We start from the raw sequence: 11395 nt of genomic DNA on the forward strand, positions 1-11395 counted from the left end.
TTAACCAGACTTACTTTGGTGGGAAAATATAAATATCAAATTACTATGTGTACACTGGAAACCAATATAATGTTATATGTCAAGTATATTTCAATAAGAAACCTCAAAACTAAAGACCAGTGTTTAAAAACCAAAACAGGGGTATATGCCTGTCTCAGTGGGTAGAGCACGTGACTCTAGATCTTGGGGTTGTGGGTTCAAGTCCCACGTTAGGTGGAGAGATTACATAAAAATAAAATCTAATCTACCTCTTCAGTTGTCCCTGACACAAGGGTTCCATTCTTCCAAATGAACCTAATAATCTTTTTTTTAAAGTTACAGGAACAAATGTGTTGCTTTTTGTTAGACATTTTACCATAAAAATTTTCAAAACTACACAAAAGAACAGTAAGTACTTTTATGAAGCCTTGTCTTCCCATCACGCAGATTCAACAATGAACATTTTTCCCCCAGCTTTGGTGAGACATAATGGACCCATAGCTCTGTGTAAGCTTGAGGTGCCCAATGTGGGTGATGTGATACATCACGATATGCGGTACTTGTTGCAAAAGGCTTCCCAGGAAAAGATTAGTTAACACATCCTCTACTTCACCCAATTACAATTCTGTGGTTGTTATGGTGTGAACATTAAATTTTACTTTTTTTTGTATTTATAGGAGATGATGGTGTTAACTTACTGTGGTCAACATTTCATGTTCTATGTAAGTCAAATCATTGTGCCATAAGCTTAAACTTCTATTGTGCTGCTTGTCAGTTGTATCTCACTAGAACTGCGGCGGCGGGGGGTGGGGGGGAGGGAAAAGTGAGGAGAATTCAGCAAGGAAAAAGAAAAGCTCTACTCTCTTAGCAACTTCCAAGTATAGAATACAGGTATTGAGAGCTGTTGTCATTACATTACTCCCTGGAACGTAGTCATCTGATAAGTGGAAGACCCAACAATTAACATTCTCCGACACTTCCTTCCTGAATACCCAGCACCCCTTTCCTGGCTGGTGTATTTTAAAGTAAATCCAATGCGATGGGCGCCTGGGTGGCTCGTTGGTTGAGCCTCTGCCTGGTGATTTCAGTTCAGGTCATGATCTCATAGATTGTGGGGTCAAGCCCCTCATGGGGCTCTTCGCTCATTTGGGAATATGCTGGAGATTTTTCTTCTGTGCATGTGCACATATTAGCATTCTATCTCTCTCACTCATTAAAAAACAAACAAACAAAAAACCTTTAAAGTAAATCCAGCACATCTCACATTTTACCCTTAAATACTCCAGTATATGTCTCAAAGAAATAGACATTTTCTCACATAACCCTGATACTGTTGTCATACCTAACAAAATTAACAGTAATTTTTTAACATCTAACGTTCTGTTTGTATCCTGTTTTTCTTATCATCTCAGAAATGACTTTGTATGGTTGTTTAAGTCAGAACGCAAGCAAGGTGCTCATATTGCGTTGGCTATAGTCTCTTCTGTTTCTTTTAATGTAAGAACATTCTCTCCAAATCCTGTTCCTCCTCTTCCTTCCCTTTCCTCTCTTCCTTCTTCACACTATTTATTTGGTGAACAAAACAGATGAAGAGTTCTGTAGTGTGTCCCACACCACTTTCCTGTGATACCTTTCAACATACTTCTCTATCCTTTGTATTTCCCAGGGATGGACATTAGCTGTAGAGGCTTCATGGGGTTCAACTGTCAAGTTTGACTGTCAAAAATATTTCTCAGGTGGATGCTGTATGCTTCCTGTCACTTCACTTCAGGAGGAACACGGGCCTCGCTGACCCCTTTTAGTGTGGTGAAGATAGAGCAGTGCATTGTAGGAGATGTCTCCTAAGATTCCACTGAGAAGCTGTGCTCCCCAATTTAAGAACGGCAGGCAGATTGTGGGGTCAGAGTTAGGCACCCTATAAATGTCTGGTCCCGGTCAAAAATTCACCTCATGATTTCAAAAACCATGGATGAATATCACCCGAATCAATGATTTCATTACGGGTTGCAGAAACCAACCAGGTTTTGGTTCATAATATAAATTATGGTGGCGAAGATGGACATCTTTACCTCACAGAGGCTTCATGTTTTGGGAAGAGCGTATGTTTAAAAAATGTCTTTTGTTATGGAAAATTTCAAAGAATGTATCTAGATCTTTTTTTTTTTTTAAATGTCATGTAGTAAAGTTTTGTAAATTTTTCCCCCCCAAAATTTCTGTACATTTCTAGATGAGTTTATTTGTAGGTGTTTTATAGATTTTGATAATGTTGGATAGGAATTTTTTTTTTTTTGCTATTTTCTAACTAGTTCTTGGTAGTGTTTAATGATATGTGTTAATCCAACTTATTTTACCCAGAGAAGTCCTAGAATCCTTTAACCTCTTGATGTCTAAGCTGTGTGTTTGCAGGATGGGGAAAATAGGAAGCGCCCCCTAGGGGCTGCTAACGGGAAAATGAGATAGTGCATGTACAGTGTTTGGTACTGAGCCCGAGACAGAAAATATTTAAAAATATGAGTCATGGTCAAGACTTACGCTAACTTTTTTTTGGCCAGGCCTGGAGGTCAGGCACTGGTCCTGGCGTGGACTCTAAGCTGCCCTGGTGTCAAGGTTCTTCCCCAGCCCAGCCCACCTTTTTTCCCTCTGTCCCCAGAGAACCTGGGGAAGAGTGGGACCAAGGCTTGTGTCTTCCCCGGGGCGGGGGTAGGGAGAGGCATGGGGTTCTTTGCTTGCCCAACCCCATCCTTCCACCTCTGCTTCCCATCGGCCACCCACAGCAGGAAGCCAACCCCCCAAAGGTTACATTTTTTTAAAAGTTAGCTTCAGAGAAATGCGAACACTTACGTTCACTTCCGTGTAAAATCTAAAAAACAAACAACAGCACCAAACTCAGAGAAAAAGAGATCAGACTTCTGGATCCCAGAGGTGGGGGTGGGGAGAAGAAAAATCAGAGGAAGGGGGTCCAAAGGTGTAAACTTCCAGTTACAAATAAATAAGCACCAGGAGTGGACTGGACAGCACGAGGACCACAGTTAACACTGTGTGTGACATACAAGGATGTTGTGAAGAGAGTAGATCCTGAGAGTCCCCATCACAAGGAGAATTGTTTTTCTCTTTATTCTGTCAGAGAAGACGGATATTAACTAAACCAACAGTGGTGATCATTTCACAATAGATGTGAATCAGACTACTATGCTGTGTACCTTAAACTTACATAGTGATGTGTATCAGCTATTTTTCAGTAAAACCTGGGGGGGGGGAGTCGACTTTACTCGGGTATAATTTCTTTCTCATTAATTTTTTTCTCAAGAGGAGTTAACTTTATTCTTAGTGGAGGAGTTAATGTATTCCGACCCCATAAAGACCCACATTGCATCTAAACCCCTCAAGTTCGATGAAGAAAAAAACAAAAACTGAGGCTCAGGGAGGGAAAGCTATTTGTCTGAGGTCACCCAGCAAGTTGGGGGTGGAGCTGAGACTAGAACTAATTTCCAGGCCAGTGTTTTTTCCACAGCCCTCCAAGCGGCTCCTCCTGGGGCTTTGGTCTTCCTTGGAGTTTCCATGGAACAGAGCACGGGACTGGTGCATAGGCGGCAGACGTCCAAGTCTGTCTAGGGAGCCTCTTTCCTGCTTTAGCTCCCGTCACCCCCCAAGTCTGTCCTGCCCCCAAGATATAGGTATCTGGGGGGACTGCTCATTATTGAATGACTCTAAGGTGTCAGAGACAGGGTGTCACCTCCTCATTTATTTCCCAAAAGAGACAACCGGAAGAAGTTTCTCTGTAATTAGGGGGATGGAGGCCCGTGGAGATTGAATCTCAGCCTCTAACAGGGGAGGGCAGGGGCCTCCCAGTGGCAGGTGCAGCATGACTTTCCTACTATTTCTGGGGCTTCCCTGGGCACTGGGAGTCCCTAGAGAAAGGAGGAAAGGGGACCGCAGAGTGGGACTCAGCATGTGTCTGGTGAGGAGGCAGGACCGGCAGAGAGGAGTCAGGGTGAGAGTGGGTGTACCCGGTGGGGACCTGCCTGCAGAGGTGGAGGATGGATTTCCAGATGTCCAAGGGCCAGTGTGAAGACTTCAGTGTCCTCAGCATCCTGTGTTCTTTCCTGTGCCTTAGAGAAAACAGCCACCTCCGCCAGTCCTCACAGAGTGCTCTCATGGAGCAGATGAACCACAGTGGTTGGCCAGGTCCAAGGTTACCTCTCAGACCTCTGGGACTGTTCATGCTGCCCCATTTTATCCTCACCTGGAGTACAAGGGCTCCAACTTCTCCACCTCCTCGCCAACACTCGTCTTTTTCCATTAAGATAAAAAATTGTATAGTTACACCAAGGCGTTTGAGGTGGTATCTTCTGATTTGGGTTTGCCTTTTCACATTGGCTAATGATGTTGAGTATCTTTTCATAAGCTCACCGGCTTTTTGTGTATCTTCTTCTTCTTCTTCTTTTTTTTTTTTAATTTGACAGAGAGAGAGATTGAGATCACAAGTAGGCAGAGAGGCAGGCAGAGAGAGAGAGAGGGGGAAGCAGAGAAGCACTGAGCAGAGAACCCAATGAGGGGCTCAATCCCAGGACCCTGAGATCATGACCTGAGCTGAAGGCAGAGACTTAACCCACTGAGCCACCCAGGTGCCCCTTTTTGTGTATCTTCTTTAGAGAGAAGTTTATTCAAGGGTTTGACCCATTTTAAAATTGGGTTGTTTATCTTGATATTAGTTGAATTGTATGTGTCCTTTATATATGCTGGATTCTAGGCCCTTATCAGATACTTGACTTGCAAATCTTTTCCCACCATTCTGCGGGTGGTCTTCTCACTATCTTGGTAGTGTCCTTTGATGCACAAAAGTGCTGAGTTCTGTTGAAGCTTATTGTTTTGAATATCCTTTGACTTGAAACTATTATGTATACATAGCAATCAGTGAGCTTACTCTCTTGTCCAAGTTCCTTCCCCTTCATCCTTCTATTTGATGGAAATTTTACTATTTCTACTTTTTCACAGCATGGTGTATTTACCTACCATTTGCTACTAGTTTGTCTTTTTTTTCCCCACAGTTAAAACGCCCAGTGCTCAATAGTCGTCATTTTAGTAATTCCCATAGATCTTCTGGGTTGGGTATATCTTGTCCCTTAGAAACTGCTCAGGAAAGGTCTTAGGAACAAGAACCGTTGAATTCTTGCATGTCCAGAAATAGATTCCTGTAGTCTTTTTTTTTTTTTTTAAAGATTTTATTTATTTATTTGACAGACAGAGATTACAAGTAGGCAGAGAGGCAGGCAGAGAGAGAGGGGGAAGCAGGCTCCCTGTTGAGCAGAGAGCCCGATATGGGGCTCAATCCCAGGACCCTGGGATCATGACCTGAGCCAAAGGCAGGAGCTTAACCCACTGAGCCACACAGGCACCCCCGATTCCTGTAGTCCTTTTACTTCCAGGACAAATTAGTTGTGCCAAAAAAAACAAAAACAAAAACAAAAACAAAAAAAAACCTTCAGTGTGTACTTTCTTTCCTTGAGTGACTTTAAGTTTTGCTGTTTTCTGACTCTCATTCCATCTGATTTTTTCTTCCAATTTTGTTTTTGTTTTTCTTTTTTGAGAGAAGTTGACTTCTTGGAAGCTTCTGGGTCTATCTTTACAGCCCGAAATTTTATTCATATGTGTCTTGTGTTTACCATGCTGTCAACTTCCAATATGTAGATTAGAGCCTGCTTTTAGTTCAGAAATATTTTCCTTGATTAAGGTTTTAAACAATTCTTTAATTTTGCTCCTTTGGTTTTCTTCTTTTGTTTGTGTGTTTTGGTTTTCTTCTTTGTGCAACTTGATTTATGTGTCTCTTACATCTCTACTGACTTTTATACTGAAGACTTTCTCTGAAATCATTTTCAAGCTATTTTTCATTTTCAGTTTGTGGTTCTTTGCTTTTCATATTTTCTTTCCTTTTGTCCTTACTTGGTCTTTATTTCTGGAATGTTTTTGTCCTTGTCTTCCATTTCTCCCCTGAGCTCTATCAGGTTTCACTTCACATCTTCCTGTTGTCTTGCTATTTCTTCTTTGAATTTCTATATTTCTGCTTTATGGTGGTTCTTATGGTTTTAATTGACTTCAGTGATTTTAGACATTTATTTTAGAATATCCTTTTTTTTTGTTTCAGGTTTGCGGTGACATTTCACTGAAGATTGAAAAAATCCTGCTTTAGATGTTTTTAAGCATCGTTACTCATTTCTGCTTTAAAAAAAAAAACAGTATTTTTGCATGGCTTATGTGATTTTCGCATTTCTTATTTTAAAATCCGTAGATTTTCACGGACCAGCTATAGAAGAGTATCTTACCTGAGCAGGAGGGGTGGGAAGTGAGACTGGGTTTCTTGCTTTCTTAGCTCAAGGGCTCCCTCCTCTGTTGCTACAATAATGGGTGGTTCCTCCAATACGTGGACTTGTCCTGATTCTTAGGTACTTCTCTGAAACAAGAGGGCTCCTCCTATGAGCCATGGCTAGAGAGATATTGCTGCAGCATTTCAAGATGATAACTTCTCTCCTAAATACACCTCTTCCTTCTCCCTTGTGCATTTTCTTATTTATTTTCTCTCTACAGGTGGGCACTTTCCTTCTGGGAGGTGAATATTTGCTGATGTTTCAAGTGTACATAGAGGATGGACCAGGGGGCATGAACAGTGGCATGATAAGAGTAGACGGCTGTGTGCTCTGTGCAGTTTCTTCAACAACGCGGATTCACTTGCTTCCAACATGTCTTCCTGAAGCGGCTGGCAACCCGGGGACTACCCGTCCCAGACTCTTCCACATCCAGACTGCAGATGGGACTCGAGTTCCTACAATCACACGTGTTCATACAATAGCTGGATTCTTTTTCTGCTTGAACTACCTAGAGTGATTTCTTTCAACGACATCTGAGTTATTCCTGACACACACTATTACATTTTCACATTATGACACTTCTTTTTTTTTTTTTTTTAAGATTTTATTTATTTATTTGACAGACGGAGATCACAAGTAGGCAGAGAGTCAGGCAGAGAAAGAGGAGGAAGCAGGCTCCCTGATGCAGAGCCTGATGCAGGTCTCGATCCCAGACCCCTGGGATCACGACCTGAGCCACCCAGGCACCCCATTTATGACTCTTCTATTTTAAGCATTCCTTCTCAACACTGAGACTACTGGTTACATATATCTCATTGTTTATTTAGGTATAACTGTCAATTATATTGTTTTCTTCATTCACATGATTCCTTGAGTTCTGTTTTCTCATTACTGATTATAATTTTCTTTGATATTTCAGATCATAATAGTGACTTTTTGTTGTGACAAGTGAAAAAATTAGAAACTAGTAGGTGTTAAGGAAAACCTACTCATCTGTTTTTTTTCCCATTCCCGTCACTGTGATGAAAGCAACGTTAAGAGCGTAGTATGTACTCTTTCAAACCTTTCTCCTAAATAAATAAAGGCATTTATAGCACTTTTATGTGTTTTTGCTGAAGTATTATCAAGCACATATATTATCCTCTAACATGTTTTCCTGTTGGTAAGATTTAATGAATATTTCTGGAATTCAGTATGCAGAGATTTAGTGATATTCATTATTTTCCCAATTTATTTATAAATATAACAGGATCACACCAGACATGATAAGCTTTTGGAGAAACAATACTTTTTTGTTTCTTCTTATTTGCCTTTTTCTCCCTCTATCTTCTTAACCTCTCTCTTCCCATCAACTCTCCAGTGACCCTGTATTAATAGGATGTGAAGCCTTCTGAATAAAATATCACCAGATTTGTTTAATATAACCATATTAAAACCATGCCCTCACTATGTGCAAAGTAGCCAAAAAATAGGAGGTAATGTCCAATAAGATGACAAAAGGAGGCTACCCCGAGCTGTTCTGAGCAGGTCTTAGAATGACATATAATTTTTTATTTGCAAACCCTACCACAAAGGACCTTTCTCCGTAATATATAAAGAGCTCTTAAAAATTAAGAAGAAAAAGGTTGATAAATCTATTAAAAAGTGGGCAAAGGAAAAGAAGCCTTCAAAAAAGAAATGCAGGGGCACCTGGGTGGCTCAGTGGGTTAAAGCCTCTGCCTTCGGCACATGTCATGATCCCAGGGTCCTGGGATCAAGCCCCATATCAGGTTCTCTGCTCGGCAGGGAGCCTGCTTCCTCCTCTCTCTCTGCCTGCTTCTGATCTCTGCCAAATAAATAAATAAAATCTTTAAAAAAAGAAAAAAGAAAAAGAAATGTAAGTGGCTTCTAAAATATGCAAAAATGAAAATGAGAGAAATGCTAACTAAAAACATCAGCGAGGCATGACTTCCCACCTATCAGATTGATAAAAACCCCCAAATTAGATACTGTCTGTACCAGAGCCTGGATGCACACAGATGCTTTCATTCACTGCTTGTGTGGATACAAAATGGTATAACCCCCATCAAGGGACATAAGACAAGAGTACAAACATTTCAAAAGCATTTGAAAGATGGTAACTATATGAGTTGATGGGTATGTTTATTAACTTGATGGTGGCCATCTTTTCATAATGTGCATTTATAGTAAAACATCATATTGTACACATTAAAAATATATATATATATATAATTCATTTGTCAATCATACCATAATAAACTGGAAAAAAAATTCAGATGTGTTTAATCTTTGTACCAGCAAACCTACTTCTGGGACTCTAGCTTACAAGTTAATGCAAAAAACCACATGGGGCTACTTTGTAACAGTGAAAGGCTGAAAACCACCCAAGAGAGCAGCAGTTTGGGTTTCTGGAAAGTAAAGGTCATTCATAAATGATTTGCCCTGCAGCCTTGGAAATACGCACACACACACAGACACACACACACACACACACACACACACACCAAGGGAAGTCACCAATCAACCCAAGTACTAGCATGTTACCAAGAACCAAAAACTTAAACCAACCCGAGTCCTTCTCACCCATCCAAAATGTTTCTTGCCTCCGTTCTAGAGTTAACGGCTATCCTAGATTTCATGCTGATGGCTTCCTCATTTTCCTCCAACCGAGTAAATGAGCTGTACCACATATATAAACACTCCTAGACAATCTATTAGTGTTTCTTAGACTTGAACCTTATACACAAGCCTGTAATTCAAAATATTTTCTCTTGAGGCTTGAACTTTCCCCCAGCACTATTTTAATTAGTGTTGTTATGTAAGATCTAGAATCCCACCTTCCCGATGACTTAGGTGGTACATCACAGAGCTGACCCTTGTAGTGATGTGTCATTAGATTTTCAAGACAAATTTGTCTTTGAGAGTTTTCCTCAGGGCCAAGGGCCATGGAAGCGAAGCCCAACTTGATGCTGGGCGGGGTGAACTGTTAGGGCAGGCCTGGGTGGGCCTGCGGGAACAGGGAGTGATGGGAGAACACCCGGCTTTGAAATCAGGAACGCTGGACCAACCAGCCAGTCCTGCTTCTCTGTGGGAAAGTGGGACAGCTCTTGGGGTTACCAGAGGTGAGGTAACCCAGTGTCTGTCCTTGGGGACAGCCCCAAGTTGCCTCCCGGGATAGGGGTGGATCCTTCCTGGTAGAATTAGGAACTGTAGGTCTTGTCCCATAGCAAACCACAGACCCACCCCCCTGGCACCAGGCCACGCTGGGCTGCATAAAACAAGTCAGCTTCAGCTCTTAGCCACACACCTGAGACAACATGAGACCCAACAGCTTCTTGGTCCTGGCAGTGTTCCTTTTCCTGGGGATCCTGGTGGCACAGGCAGCCGTCAGTGGAGGTGAGTAGGCAAGTGGCCTGGGGGAGGCTGGGTTGGGCCCTGCCAGGGAGCATTCTCGGAAGGTCACAGGCAGGGCTGGATCTCACTTTAAAAAAAAAAAAAAAAAAAAAAAATCTTTTTATTTATGTATTTGAGAGAGTGAGAGAGAGAGATTGAGCGAGCAGGAAAGTGGGGAGGGGCCGAGGGAGAAGCAGACTCCCCACTGAGCAGGGAGCCTGATGCGGGACTCGATCCTGGGACCCCGGGATCATGACCTGAGTCCAAGGCAGTCAGTTAACCGGCTGAGCCACCCAGATGCCCATAGCTCGCACACCGTGGTCTGTGGCTGCTCCTGCTCTATCCGGAGAGAGCAGCAAGTGGTCCAGTGGCACCAGCAGTGCTTTCCACACCAGGACTGAGATAGCGGGACGACTGCTGGAAGGTGTGTTGCTACGTGGTCGTGGCCTTAAGTGTGGATACCTGCGCAGAATGTGCAGTGAAGTGAGAAGCCCCAGGAAGCTGGGCCTGGGTGTGGGGTCTGGCCCCTGCCTGTCGGCCCCCTGAAGGCACCTGGGTGATTGGCCTCTAAAGGGAGGTTCCACACTGACGAGATCTCAGAAGTCATGTGTGAAGACCCCCCATTTACAAGGAAGGACACTGATCGTCCAGACAGTCTTCAGACTGTCTTAGCTCGGGTCTCCTGGTGGGCGTCTCAGGCTCTTCCCCCTCCCTCAAGAGCACCGTGTGTCCTTTTCCTCTGCGAGTCACCCCAGTCTGGCCTCTCCTCCTGGGAGGACTTATCATGGAGGGTTGAGGGGAGAGACGGACACCCAAGGGAACCATGATCCTAGAGATCCTCCCCCCAAAGCCCGGGGCACAGCCTTCCCAGAGCACTGACCCCAGCTCGCCCAGATGACCCTGCCTGCCCTCAGGCAGAGTTTTGGGAAACATAGCAGCGAGCAGTGGCTGGCCGCGGGGGAAAGACCAGATAGTGAAGCAGGCACATGGGTCTACAAGTGATGACATTTGTTCTTTCAACAGTTCCTCCTAAAGGGCAAGGTCGTGTTCTGGTCAAAGGACAAGATCCCGTTAGAGGTCAAGATCCAGTCAAAGCCAAAGTTCCCGTGTCCACTAAGCCTGGCTCCTGCCCCCACATTCTGATCCAGTGCGCCATGTTGAACCCCCCAAACCGCTGTCTGAGAGACACCCAGTGCCCAGGGGCCAAGAAGTGCTGTAAGGGCGCTTGTGGGCTGGCCTGCTTGGATCCCCAGTGAGGTGAGAACCAGGGGAGGAAGAGGGGACCCTGAGGGCCCAGAGAAGGCTGAGCAATGGGGAATGACCCCAGCTGAGTGAGAGAGAGGTTGTGGGGAGGTCACTGAGAGACTGAGGGTCTCCGAGCCCATGACTGAGTCCAGAGGGGGCTGTCACCTGGACGTGACCCTGTCCCCTACTGCCTCCGAGTGCTCTGAGCTGCCGAGTCACCTCTCTGGCTCTCTTCTCTCCCAGCCAGGTGGAGCCTGTCCTTGCTGCACCTGTGGCGTCCCCAGAGCTGCCGGTCCGGACCCTTGTCCCACGGGCCCATCCCTCCCTGGGCATTCTGCCTCCCGCCCAGGATGCCCAAGTCTGGGCTTGGTTGCTTCCCTTGTTGACCTTGCAATAAAAGACGACTTTCTGCTCCA

At 44.0% G+C, this 11395-nt stretch overlaps 1 protein-coding gene across 2 annotated transcripts; it reads left to right on the forward strand.

The window, feature by feature from the left end:
* The first annotated feature begins 9654 nt into the window (after positions 1-9654).
* Positions 9655-11395, forward strand: PI3 (peptidase inhibitor 3). Of its 2 annotated transcripts, none has more exons than XM_059407987.1 (3): positions 9655-9737; positions 10758-10991; positions 11223-11395. In XM_059407987.1, the coding sequence occupies exons 1-2, from the start codon at positions 9659-9661 to the stop codon at positions 10988-10990; spliced, it is 312 nt and encodes a 103-aa protein (XP_059263970.1). In that variant the 5' UTR covers positions 9655-9658; the 3' UTR covers position 10991; positions 11223-11395. The 2 variants fall into 2 exon arrangements, with proteins under 2 accessions (XP_059263970.1, XP_059263971.1); XM_059407988.1 differs by having other exon boundaries at positions 11227-11395.

The sequence above is a fragment of the Mustela nigripes genome, chromosome 7, assembly GCF_022355385.1.
Source record: "Mustela nigripes isolate SB6536 chromosome 7, MUSNIG.SB6536, whole genome shotgun sequence".
NCBI lineage: Eukaryota > Metazoa > Chordata > Mammalia > Carnivora > Mustelidae > Mustela > Mustela nigripes.

Excerpts from the sequence above, each read along its gene's own strand:
- PI3 (XM_059407987.1), top strand. The coding sequence starts at position 9,659 with ATGAGACCCAACAGCTTCTTGGTCCTGGCAGTGTTCCTTTTCCTGGGG. Across the intron at positions 9,738-10,757 it reads ACAGGCAGCCGTCAGTGGAG|TTCCTCCTAAAGGGCAAGGT; the intron begins GTGAGTAGGCAA and ends TTCTTTCAACAG.